Source organism: Equus przewalskii, chromosome 4 (genome assembly GCF_037783145.1).
Source record: "Equus przewalskii isolate Varuska chromosome 4, EquPr2, whole genome shotgun sequence".
In the NCBI taxonomy this organism is placed as follows: domain Eukaryota; kingdom Metazoa; phylum Chordata; class Mammalia; order Perissodactyla; family Equidae; genus Equus; species Equus przewalskii.
In genome coordinates this window covers 69,907,370-69,921,426 of record NC_091834.1, presented here as the reverse complement: position 1 = coordinate 69,921,426, position 14,057 = coordinate 69,907,370, and the positions used below count along the sequence as shown (strand labels likewise).

Genomic DNA, 14,057 nt, shown 5'->3' with positions numbered 1-14,057 from the left:
CAGAAGTGTACATTGTGACCGGAGAAGGTTCTGGTGAATCTTGCTTCAGGAGCCGTATAACGAGGCAAGAGATACAGAAGAATCACACTCTTGGAGAAGCAGCAGGCTCCTCTCTAGCCTGGAAGGGATGGGGGCATTCCCAATAGATATGTGGTGACTTCACCTGAGTGCTGTGTGATTCACCCAAGATGCAGGGAGAGAAGAAGGACTTTGTTGCCGGACTGTGGCATGTTTTGGAATTGGCTCAGACACCTCTATAAATTATGCTTTTGTAGATGTTTCAGAAGGTAGGCAGATGGCTAGCAGGGTCTCACCATTCTTCCAAATTCCCAGAAGTGGTTCATGGGTAGGACTTGAAGTGGCAAAACATAAAGGACTTGGAAGGGTGCCATATCTGTCCTTCCACCAATCTTTTTTATAAATTCTCATTTGGGCTTAATACAAGCTTTGAGCTTTAAGGTAAGAAAAAGAGGAAAATAAAGGTGAAACAAAGGGGAAGGGGAGAAAGAGCATTTGGAGGAAATTATAATTCAGAACTTGGAAAATAAAATAAAGGCTATTTTCAGTAAAACCTCTTAGATCTCTGCCCTCTTGTATACTGTACTTCAAATGTTTTTCACAGGGTTATATTTTTTTTTCTTTTAAATGTTCATTGTTAAAATTCAGAAGAAACAGCAAAGCATAAGGAAGAAAAAAAAATTTCTATAATCCCATAAACTACAAATAATCAATGTAATCATTTATCACATGGAAATATTTGTGTGTGTGTATATTCAAAAAATGTTATTTATTCATGAAACAAATATTTATTAAACACCTATTGTATACTAGGCACTTTACTGGGCATTGGAGATACCTCAGTAAACACAACAAAATACCTCCTCTCATAGAGCTGTCGTTTTAGAAGAGGTAAGACAGGTGAGAAGTGATCAAATAAACACGTACTAGATAAGGTAGTGATAAGTGCAGGGAAGAAGACTAAACTGAGGTTAGGTCCTAGAAAACGATGGTGCTGTGTTGCTATTTTACATAGGGCAGTCAAGAAAGACCTGCCTGGTAAGGAGATGTGTCAGTCAGCAACAACCTAAAAGAAGTAAGGGCATGAGCCCTTGGGTATCTAGGGAGAGAATATTGCAGGCAGAGAGAACAGTAAGTACAAAACACTTGAGGTTGAAACATGGTTGGCATTTTCAAGGAATAGCAAGGTGGCCCAACTGAGCAAGTGAGTGAGTTTGGAGATTAGGCCAAAGAGGTGGCAGGGGAGCCCCATCCCATTTTGTCTTTTAGGTCATGTAGAGGACTTAGGATTTTACTTGGAGTGAGGAGAGTCATTAGAGGATTCAGATTGAAGGGAAGTCTGGCTGCTGTATGGAAAACAGGCTGTAGATTGGGCCAGGTGGGCCCGGAAAGACCATTCAGGAGGCTTTTGCAGTCCTCCACATGAGAGATTAAAGTGGTTTGCATTAGGATGGTAGTGGTTTGATTCTTTTATTAACAGATTTATTGACAAAGCAGGTATGAAAGAAGGAGAAAAGTAATGATGAGCCTAAGATTTTGGCCTGAGAATGAAGTGGTCATTTAATGAAGTGTGGAAGACAACAGCAGGAATCTGTTTGGAGAGCGAAAAATCAAACATTCCATTTTAGACATGTTAAATCTGAGAAGTCTGTTAGACATTCAAGATGTCAAATAGACAGTTGAAAGAGATCCAAGCTGGTGAGTTAAACTTGAGAATGAGAACAGATAGTTCAGTGGTGTTCTGTAAATATTTAATAAGCAGCTCAGGGTGGTGGAGAGGGGCGAGAGGAGCCCTGAATTATACTGTTTGCTGATTTCCATGGAGTAAATACTCCCACCAAGACAATTTCAAGCTACTAACTTGACGTCACTGACCTTGGAGTTGGGAAAAGAAGCCATGCTGTCTGTTCTTGTGAGCCCGTACAGGCCAGCTCTAACATATTACTAATGCATCGATGATTTTCAAACCTGTGAGACTGAATGAGATTTCCAAGTAGTGAGTTTAGATAGCAAAGAGTCCAAGGATGATCCCTGGGGACACTTCCACATTTAGATCTTGAGAGAATGAGAGGGAGCCATTAATGAAATTAAGAAGGAATAGCCAGTGAGGTTGAAAGAGAATCCAGGAGGCTAAATGAAGAAAGTTTTTCAAGAGGAGATTGATCAGATGTGTCAGGTGCCAATGATAAATCAAATAAGATGAGGGCAGAGAAATGATCACCTGATTTGGCTTCATGGAAGTCATTGAACCTGACAAGTGATTTTAGTGGATTTGTGGTGATGAAAGCCTGGCTGGAGTGAGTCCAGGAGTGACATGGAGGAAAGGGAGGTCAGGCAGTGGTTATAGATAATTCTTTTGAGAAAGTTTGCTATAAAGAATACAAGAGAGCAGAGAAATGGGATAGTAGCTGTTATGGAACAGTGGGTTACAGGACATTGAGCCAGGGAAGGAGTGTGGGTTCCAGTGCTCAAGGTTAAGCCTTAGGTAGGGCGGTTGAGGCATAGCACAGGAGGGCACAGATGCCGTGGGTTAATAGGTGGATGCTGGGCTCTCACTACATCAGCTGAGAGTGAGGAAAGTGCCAGTGTATTGGAGGCTTGAGAATGGAGTGGAATGGATGAAATAATTGTCTAGAAAAGTGGAAAAGTAAGTTGATTAGGTAAATGTAGAAAGTTTGCCCAGCTAAGGGCCCCTTTGTGGTTAGTGTGCGTTAATTAATGTGAGATTAGTCTGTTGTAGGCATAGAATAAGCTGCAAGTTGGATTTAACCAGGTCGCAGTGTTATAATGGAAGTATGGAGGAGTAAGGGGTCTCGGGTGTTTTAGAGGAAGTGGCTAGAATGATAGAACATAGAAATGGGAAGTGAGAGCAGAGGGGGAAGGAGGAGTGGGTCAATAAATTGGAGGTCACAGGGGGCACATTTGTTGGAGTTGCGGCACTAGAAAGAATAAATTAGGAAGTTAGGAGGTAGAATCCATAAATTTAGGGTTTTTACTAATAAACAGGGATCTTATTATGCATACTGTCTGGAACAGTTCATTCACTTTATTAATCCTGATCTAATAGCTCAAGACAGAAGGCCATGTACTTCAAACTTTGTTCGGTATTTATTTTTAATTTATAACAGAAGGCAAATTTGGGGAAACTGTTGCTTTGTTTCTTGTCTTTTTGAATTGAATACAAAAAAGTCAAATAAACTTAGGAAATTATTTCCAAATAAGTCTTCTCCCAGAAATCATAACTTCTATACGCAGCACAGCACTCTCACTGATGTAGAAACTCTTCCCAGAGATTTTTGCTGTGATTTTCGCTTAACTTTAAAGAACACCAATATTTTCCCAGTTTCTCTCTGGGGTTGAAATTAATGACTTTAAAAGAAAATTCTTTGCTATAATCACATTTTCAGGGATGTCCTCATACTAGGAGCCAAAGCCAGCCAGCCAAAATTACTATTCTTGGCATGGGGCTCCACTGCCTTGCGGTTAAATGCCAGAATCAATTGTAAGGGGATGATGTGTTTCTAAAGCCTCTTGTCTGATGTTCAAGATCACCATGTCTGACTCCTCTAGTGCAGGTCTTACTGCATCCCAAAGCTGGACGTTTCTATCAAGTATAACACTCCACACTTGTGTGGGAAAGAATAACCATGCAGCCCATAATAGGCTGTGGGCCCTGGAGGACTCCTCCCTGCGTATCTAAATACAAGGGGAGAGTCAAGTTGAAGAGACCAGGTTCTTTTAATGCTTTCTCTGTTTTTGGAGAAAAGGCAGTTTGGTGGAAAGAATTGGAATGGTACTCAAGAGATCAGGAGCAAGTTACCTAACTACCACTGTGTGACCTCAATTTCCTTATCTGCAAATAGTTGCCAAGGATCCTTGACATTTCTATCCATTGTAACTTAATTAGGCATCTGAAAACCTCCTTGCCTCATTTCTGGCTTCCAGAATACTACTGCATCAAGTCCTTATCAAACTATGGGTTGCCATTTATTTTGTTTTTCAGCATGCCTAACTTATTCCAAGGAGGTAGATTCCACAGGGCTTGGAGGCTACCAAGTTTCCTTTCCCTTTCCATGAGTAGTAAGCTAAACATTGCATTTCACATTCATTCATTCACTTGTTCACTTATTTAACATATGTTTACTGAGAACCTACTATGTTCTTGGCACTCTTTGAACTACCAAGCATAAAACAGACAACAATCTTGCCCTTGATGGTGCTTACATCCAGGGGTGGAGGGTGGCATGTGAGGAGAAGAAACAGGCAATGCACAAATTTTTTAAACATACTTTCACATAGTGAGTTCCATGAAAACAATTAGTCAAGGAATGTAACTTGAAAATTACAGGGCAGGACTATGGGGTTGGAGGGTGGCTACTGTAGACAGAGGTCCCATCATAAAGGCTGCTCTCTGTTGTGTAAAAGGAGCTGGTGAGGGTGGGTTATATTTTTTGATGATCATGCTTCTTGACAATCTTTGTATCTAAACACAGGTATGTAAGCTTGTGCACATGCTTAAACAAGTAATTCTTTTTCTTTTTTGTCCCACAGCAAAAGAGAAAGGAGAGAAGAAGTTGTTTGGTTTCTCTTTCGTCCCCCTGATGCAGGAAGATGGTAGGACTCTTCCAGATGGCACTCATGAGCTCATTGTGCATAAGGTAATGTCACTCAGATGTTGGTGACAGCTGTGAAAAACAGGGTTGAATTATGAACTATCTTATCATCACTCTGGAGAAGAGAAAAAAATGGCTGGCAAGAATACTTTTTTTGGAAGATTGCTGGCAGGGAGAGTGTCATTTTAAAAGTATTATGTCTATATTCTATGTCATATTCTAAAACATATTTTAAAGATGATTTAGAGTTTCATCTTAATTTAGGAGTAGGTATTTGGTAAGTCTATGTGTTGACCTTAAAGTCATTTCCATTGCTGTGATAGGATTAAATAAACCTTACAAATAAGTTTTAAATATTGCCAATGCATACTGTCTTATCTAAAGATGTGTATTCCCCCGGAGGTGAATTTAGCAAGGTCAGCATTACGTTTTTCTTGTCTGCTGCTCTCTCTAAGCAAGCGGGGAAGTGGCTGTACTTTGTCATGACAACTTTAACAGTTATTACTTTCTATTTTTTGCATCAAGAATTATCATAAAAACATTTGGAACAAAGTATCCTGTAGTAGGAAATAAAAAGAAAAACAAGAGATCCTTAGCGGTTATCTGAGAATACTAGTAATAATGAAGTATAGAATAGAAATACTAGTAACTATAAAATCTAGAATATAGAATTAATGTACACAATTTTCTGCAAAATATTTCTCCTTTGTATTTCTCTATTCCTGTAACCATGTGTCATTCCGGGTTCTTATCAACTCTCACCTGGGCTAACTGGTCCTGCTGACCTGAGTCGGGTCTCCCTCGAGTCCAAGTTCCACCCAGCCATTAGGGTTGACCCATGTAAGGTGCAGATCTAACCAGGCCACTTACCAATTTATACCCACTGGAAAGCTCCCTATTTCTGAGAGGATCAGTTGCAGTCTTCTCGGAGTATGCCAGGCTTCTGACTCCCTACTGCTTCAGCCCCCACTTCCTAGCCTTTACTTGGTGCCACAGCCTCTTCCAGCTCCTTCTAGTTCCTTACCCCCTGCCTGCTGGTTTCCTCTGCTCCTTTCTCTGCCCTTGGCACTCCTGGAGTCATGCCTTCCCCTGTCTCCCCCCGGCCCCTGCTGACTCCTGCTCATCCTTGAAGGCTCACCTTGGCCACAATCCTTTTCATAATAACAGTCCCTACTCCCTAGCACCTATCCCTGTATTCCAAGCTGGTCAGATGCCCTCCCCTCAGGTTCGTGGATATCTGCACACACCTCTTACCATTGTACTCATTACATGCTCCATGATTATCTGAACATCCCTTGGCTCACCCCAGTAAATTTATGAATTCCTCAAGAGCAACAGCTGTGTCAGAGGGGTTTGGGAATGTGGTAGATGGGCAATGAAGATTTATTGAATGAATGAGGAGATTATACACAAAAACTTTCTTGACCTTTGGATTATTGCTAATGAAATGAGTATCAATGCACAACACACCTTTTCTATTTGTGTGTGTGTGTGTATATGTATGTGTATATTTCTTTAATCACTCATTCTCTAGTTATTTGTTAAACACATTTATTGACTGCAAACTACAGGCCACACACTGTTCTAGGTACCAGGAATATAAGGCAAAAAAAACAGTTAAAGTCCCTCCATTTCTGGCACTCGCTATCTCTCTACTTCAAAAAATGACTTAAAGGAGCTTACGATGTTAAAATACAAAGAAAAAATATTTTAAAGGAGAGTGACCAGTAAAGCGAACAGAGGAGCTAAATGTACTAGACACCTGAGATGATCTATTTATCTCACTTTTAGGTCTGAGTCTCCCTATGTGACATACGTAATATGACAGGCAACATCTTCAGCTACAACCTTCCAAAAGGCATAAATCGTACTTTGTATGGATATTTGTAATATTGCTTCTGTGTAACATTAAATCTTGACTCAGCAAAGGCAGGGCTAAGATAATTAAAACTAGCCTCCCAGCTTCCTAATAACATATAGAAGAATGAATCCCTTCTATATTTCATATCATGTGTGGGTGCTCTCACCTGTGGGTCAGAGGGTGTTTTTTTGGGCAGATGCTAAGTTTTCAGTCAAGTCTGTGTTGACTCTTCTCAATCAGTGCAAATAATACTAAGATTCTCAGTTGCTGATTACAGACAGCCATATGCTTAAAATGCCAGGAGGTCAGGTAGCAGAACTTACTTCTCCATGTGAGCATTTAGGAGGCCAGCTGGTGTTGATGGCCAGACAGAACCATTCTACACCATTACGGAGGCCTACCAGGGGTGCCTGTTAGCAGGGCCAGAACTTTTCTCAAAGACAGGACTTTGAGTCAGAGCTTTGAATCCGCTCACGCCCATTCACAAATTTCTGCTAAGTACACTGAGTTCTAATCCATAAAGCATAGGAAAATTTATTTGAGCTTGAACAATTTAAAGGGCGGATGTTCCCAATGATCTTCCTCATCCACAAAGGAGGCTCAGGATGGCGTCAGTAGGTTGTCTAATTTTGGGCAGACCTACATTACATAAACCCGCCAGGAGGCATTAGTTCCACAGAAAACCCTAAGTAGCTGAGTTGTCTTATGATTAGGGTTATTCATAGTTGCTTATTTAAAGAGATATGGAATGCTCACCAAGTATAACAACTTTTGTTTTTGGTCTAATTGATGCCATTATTTTCTTTTTCATAGTACTGAGCCAAGAAGTTCAATTTCAGCTTAAGGCCACGTGCAGTTTATGACTATAAAATACTGTAAGCATAATGCTTATTCTTCCTCTGCCATGGCGGGAAGGCAGATAGCCTACTGATAACTGTAGGCTTGCATTTATTATTTTAAAAAAATACAATGAAAAATGAGCTAAGGTTAAGGGGAAAATGAACACTGTCTTGCATTCATAGAGGAAATGTGAATGGTGTGGTCTTTCTGGAGGGCAGTTTGGCAACACATAGATAATTTTAAATGTGGGTCTCCTTTGACTCAGCCATCCTACGTCTTGGTATTTATTGGGAGAAGATAATCAGACAAGGTGAGCAAAGATGATCCAAGGATGATCGTTGTAGATTCCTTAAAATATGAAAAACTTGAAAGTAATCAAAATTACCAATAACATAGGTGTGGTTAAATAAATTACTTATATCCATAATTTGAATATTTTGAATAGTGTTTTGAATGAAATACTACATATTTACAGTTATGCACCATATAACAACATTTCGGTAGATGATGGACTGCATATACAACTGTGGTCCCATAAGATTAGTGCCATACAGCCTAGGCGTGTAGTGGGCTGTGCCATCTAGGTTTGTGTCACTGCAATCTACGATGTTCACACGATGATGAAATTGCCAACACAGTTATCAGAATATATCTTCATTAAGTGGTGCATGACTATATTGAAATCATGTTTAGTGGAAATTTCTATATAAATGTTTATGCTATATTGATAAACCACACTTTATAGAAACATATATTTGGTGTAATACCATTTTTATAAAATTGTTTAATTGCCTGTCCATATATATGTATTTACATAGATACTTGGAAGGATGTCCTAAAATATTAACACTGACTTTCTTTTTATTTTTACATTGCTTAGTTTTTGTTAGTGGATAAGTGACATTTTATAACATTAAAATCTTTATTCATTTTGAAAAAAGAAAAATGGGAAGAGACAAAAAGTTAGACTTAGCTTTGTTTTATACCATTTAATTCTGGAGTTTCATCTAACTAAAGACCATTCCTCTGTCGTATAATCTTGACAATAATGTTTATGGTAAGGTTTTGAAGAAATATCAGTTGTCTTAGATCTTTTTAAACCATATTCTGTATCATTCATTGACAGGTACTGTCTATAAAATCAAAGGATGAGAGGTAGAAAACAAACGCTCTCAAAAAAGTGTCTTTAGGGGCTGGCTTGGTGGCGTGGTGGTGAAGTTCATGCACTCCACTTCGGTGGCCTGGGGTTTGCAGATTCGGATCCCTGGTGTGGACCTAGCACCAGTCATCAGGCCATGCTGCAGCAGCATCCCACATAAAATAGAGGAAAATTGGCACAGATGCTAGTTCAGTGACAATCTTCCTCAAGCAACAAGAGGAAGAATGGCAACAGATGTTAGCAACAGATCTTCCTCATAAGAAAAAAGTGCCTTTAATTCTTTCTTGCAGATATGATACAGGGCGTAACTGTGGTTCATACTGGGATATTTAGAGTTAAAACCTACTTGCTGCTCATGTAAGGTATTACTTTAAAAGACTCAATCCTTCAGTAAGCTAAGAAGAAAGCTTCTGTGTTGAAGACTGGTTAATAACCTAATTTGAGCTTAAAATTTGTGAGAGAGAGTTTCTCTTTGGGCGATGGCTGGACTCCACTTCTGTGTGTATTTTCAGGAAATTGTCCACACAGAAGTGTTAACAGTCAATAGTCTGGCAAGGACCTGGACTCATCCTTTAGGACAGGAGCTAAAGAACCCTAAGGGCAAAGACTTTTTCAAGGTCATTTCCAACTTTACATGATTGATTACATATTTGGAGTGGTTTCCAATGAAAATAAACTCTGAAATCTACAAAAATCTGAATGTCATAACTCTAGAAGGGTAAGTGAAATAACTTGATTAGTCACCTTTAGAGTTTGTGCTTCCAGAGTCCCTCTTACAGATCTCAGAACGTTAATATCTCCACGTGGCTGATGGCTAAGTCCAAAACCTCCCTTTGGAATTACTAATTGGCTAACAACAGGATTTAATCTTATTTCCCTGCATTCTGGTAGGATTGTTTTCCTTAACTTTGTAGGGATATTTTTGGCTACCCCTGTGCAGCTACCTGCTGGAAAGCAAGTTAAGAAAAGAGACTGAAATAATGAGCATAAGGGAATTCATTTTCCAAAAGTCAAGTCTCTTAAGGAGCATGATGTGAGAATCCAAAAAAGGTTAATAGCTGTGCACTCAAGTCTCCATTCTGACTTATGCTAGTGAAGGATTTTTAGTCCTTGGAAATACATTCTAAAACACCTTCAGGTCCAGCATGTATGTATGTAAAATAAACAAGCAAATAATAATAATGATAATAATAATAGTGATACAATCTACCTTTGAGAAATTAAGGTTTTTGCAAATTCATCATTGTTGATTTACACCACCGTGGCTAAAACAACTGAGCTCTGCCAGGCTGGGGTTTTGCTTAGCAGAGAATCTGATTCCTTAGAGTGGTGCTTACTGGCTTCCTGATCCAATGCGTCTGAGCAGCAGAAGGGCCAGGTAAGAAATCAGCCAGATAGAGGATGATCCTGTTTGCTGCTTGGAGAGGGATTAATTTAATGTGATGGCCTAGACTGCAAGAGTCTGTGGCAGGTTTGTTTATTTTACCTTTGCTAACTAAAGGTTTGTCCATCAACCCTTTGTGGCTCATAGTTTCTTCCTACAAATTTTCAGTTTCTTATGCTGTATCTCAGTTCCCCACCTGGTCTGTAGAAGTCCAGCACAGCCACTCTTCACTGGCCACTGTCTTTGAGATGGACTCAGATTCAGTTGAAGGCTGTTGCTCTCCACTCACCCTTTCCTATAGTATGTTTGCATTCATAAGTAAAATGAAAATATGAGATGAGTGAAAAATTAAGATACACTGATGGGTTTGCCACCTATCTTGCTACCCAGAGAGCTCAACATGCTGTTCCAACTGTTCTGAAAGAAACTTCCCCTGTAACTATGATCAATAAATGTTAGACAAGCCAGAAACATCTCTCTCCACTCTGGGCTTGGACATAGGAGAACTGGCACATAACCCTTGTTTCATTACACACTGTGAAAGAAATTAAAAAATGAACACCTGCCAAACAACAAAAAAATTAAAAGTAACTGACCTAAGTTTAGCATAGCAGCATGCCAAGCTGAACAAACAAACAAACAAAAGACTGAGATAATTTAATAGGTGGACTTGGACTGAGCACTGAAGGCTGTTAATGTGATATCCAGAAAGCTGCTTCATTCTAACTAAGTAATACCACTACATTTTCAGTCTGCCCAAAATGCTCTGCCTTAACTGACACCCAGCTCTCTGCTGAGAGAGCTTCCTGTGTAGCTTCTGGAGTAACATGAGCTTATCTTCTGAGTCCTTGTGTCCCGTACCTGGAGGTCAGATGCCTCTAAATGCCCCAGTGCTTTTAAAGATACTGGTTTTCCACCCTCTTGTAAAGAGCTTCCCTGCCCTCCATAAGGCTCATTCCATGCAGTGCTGCAACTTTCTACCCATCCTAGTTGCTGTCTTCCACCAATATGTATTTTGCTGGCCAGCAGGGTAGCAGACGGTAGGGATGGTGGGGGTGAGGGGCAGCTGTTTACTTTCCCACAGTCAGCCTAGCCCCTAGTTCAAAGTTGTCTTCTCCTTCTGGTTGACCTGTCCAGTGCCCTATCCCCATGTTTCTTGGACACTACAATTCTAGTGACCTTCATTTGTGTTCTGCTTCGCTATGGCCTCTCCATGGGCCTTGCTTCATTCCCAGCCAGCAGGATCTCCCAAGTGGGTGCTAAACAAACACTGAATGGATGGATGGGTAGATGGATGCATGGATAGATGAAATCATCCAGAACCACTTCTAATGAAAAATCTTAAATTCCTAATATCCTGACCATAACCTTTCAACCTTCCAGTTTTCTGACTGTACCTGTTTTTCAGTCTTGTTCTCCTCCAATAGACCCTACCTGACTTCACTTTCTTCCTTTTCTTATCCAGGGTATCCCTTGATCTTTAGTTCTGCTGTGCCCACAGGGGAAGAAGAAACCAGCTCGGGATCTGTCTATCTACATTTCTCCCTTCTATATCCCACCCTAGGCAGTTGAGCATTACTAGAGGAAATCATACAGTTGTTATAGGTTACCATCAGCCTGATGGGGATAGTTGCAGGACCATCAATACTGCAGGCAAATTAATCGGTTCCGTCTCTCAGGCTCTACAAGTGCTATTTACAAAATTTTACCATTCTCCCTACCCCACCACTTCCTGTCACTTAACAGACAAAACAGAAGCCATCAGACAGGAACTTCCTTAACTTCCTATGCTCTCTCCTTTGCCACCTGCAAACTTATCTGCATCCTTCCCTTCCTTCCTGCATCCTGTCTCAGAGGGTGGGGCAAGACTCCTCTCCAAGGCGAACTCTTCCACCTGCTTCCCTCAGGCTCTTCCTCCCTCCTGACTCCCCTGGGACTCTGCTCCACCCAATGTCTCCTCTTGCTCTTGAGACTGTAACTTTAGTTTCCTCTTTTCTGGCAGTATTCTCTCAGATTATAAAGATGCTCAAGCATTTTCCTTTCAAAACAAACACACAAAATTTTTTTTTTTTTTTTAAAGATTTTATTTTTTCCTTTTTCTCCCCAAAGCCCCCCGGTACATAGTTGTGTATTCTTCGTTGTGGGTTCCTCTAGCTGTGGCATGTGGGACGCTGCCTCAGCGTGGTCTGATGAGCAGTGCCATGTCCGCGCCCAGGATTCGAACCGACGAAACACTGGGCCGCCTGCAGCGGAGCGCGCGAACTTAACCACTCGGCCACGGGGCCAGCCCCCAAACACACAAAATTTTTAATGGCTACCACACTCCCTCTTCCCTTCCCATTATAGCCAGCCTACAGGAAAAGCCAGTCTTCATTCACTGTCTCTACTTCCTTACATTCCATTTGTTCCTCAGGCTGCTTCTCTCCCCACAGCTCAAATGAAATTTCTCCCTCAAGGTCACCCACCTAGGAGTCAAAGCCACTATACCCTTTCAAAATCTTTCCTTGCTTGTCTTCCTTGAAGCCTGTAACACTGTTGATTACCCTTCTTGAAAATCCCATATTCCTTGATCTGTCTGACAGTGTTCTCCTGAGTTTCATCCTTCTCCTTTGAGGATTCGTCACTCTTTATCTGCACCTTAAACATTTGTGTTATTGTGGATTTAATCCTTGGCTACCATCTGTGTTTCCTACACTCTAGAACCATCTCATGCACTTCCATGGGTTAATTTGCCGTGTCTCTGCTGATCACGGCCAGATCTGGACTTCTAGCCCAGTACTTTTACCAGCCTACTGAACATCTTCAGTTGGATTCACCAGAGACACCTCAAATTCAGCAAAACCCAAAACTGGGCTTTTTATCCCTCCTCCATCTACCCCTGCTGTGAACAGAAACCTGCATTTGCTTCACTTCTCCCACCCGCCCCCTGTATCTGAACAGGTGGTTGCATGACTGGTCAGCTCCACCTCCTGCTAATGCTTTAACCTAGAGAATGTGAACCAAAGGCAAGTATCAGAATCACTTGGTTTTTTCTTATTTTAAGAGGTCTAGGGGAGTCCCAAGCCTTTGTGTTGAAAAATCCCATGCTCCAGCCTTACTAAAAACTACGTGTAGTTGTCTGAATATATCTGTACTTTTTTAACAGTTGTTTTTTTAAGATATTTTAGACTTACAGAAGAGTTACAAAAATAGTACAGAAAATTCCCATATACCCTTCACCCAGCTTCTCCTTCTGTTAACATCTTATATAACCATAGCACATTTATTGAAACTAAATTAACCTTGGTACAATACTGTCAACACAAAACTTATTTGGATTTCACAAGTTTTTCCACCAATGTCATTTTTCTGTTCTAGAATCCAGTCCAGGATCCCCTGTTGCACTTAATTGCCCTGTCTCCATAGTGTTATACACGTGCTGGTATTGTTCCAGTGCCTTAACGTGCGTGTATTGTTTCTTCCACATAACATGCCTTTCCCTCCCTTGCCTACTTGGTGAACCTCTTATTCTTTATGGTTGAGATCAAATAGTCCCTTTCCCATAAGGCCTTTCTTCCCTTCCCTGGCAGAGCTGAAATCCAGTGGTCTTTATCACAGCTTTGTAATCAGTATTAACAGGCAAGAGCAGAGGTCAGACGTGTAATGTCCTCAAGGACAGGAACTGTGTTTATTTCCTTGTTGCATTCTTAATACTGAATTAAAGGACTGGCAAATATTAGGAATTTAATAAATGTTTAATAATGTCATTAAAGATGCCTAATCATATTTAAAAAGTCCCTAAAAGAAGGTATTTTGCTGCCATAACTATTTAAATCTGGTTTTCATTATCTGGTAATATATGGTTCCAACTGGATTGTCTAACTTACTGCATTTTTAAATTTAATTCTCTACTTCCTGCAAATTACAGACCCCTTAATTTGATTAATATACTATGAATTTCTGTACCAGTTTATTTCTGAATAAATTGTAGATGTTCATCTCTCAACCACAGAGCTTACATTATTGCAGATATCACATTTCTAGAACACTGTTTATAACTGACCATTGCTGTTCTCTTTCACATGCCTAAGACAGTGGTCAAAAAAGTAGCGCAGGACATGATGCACCATTCATCACCATACCGACTTATTCTAATTCTGGGCAAAGAATAGACTGTGTACCATGCTATATAATCTTAAAGAA

The 14,057-nt window shown here is 40.4% G+C and overlaps 1 protein-coding gene across 7 annotated transcripts in view; it reads left to right on the top strand.

The window, feature by feature from the left end:
* The window catches only part of DOCK4 (dedicator of cytokinesis 4), a 435,939-nt gene that overhangs the window by 275,358 nt on the left and 146,524 nt on the right, over window positions 1-14,057 (top strand). For all 7 annotated transcript variants that reach the window (XM_070617599.1, XM_070617602.1, XM_070617597.1 and 4 more), the window contains exon 16: window positions 4,570-4,676. In XM_070617599.1, the coding sequence (XP_070473700.1) occupies window positions 4,570-4,676 (107 nt within the window). The remainder of the gene's footprint in view (window positions 1-4,569; window positions 4,677-14,057) is intronic.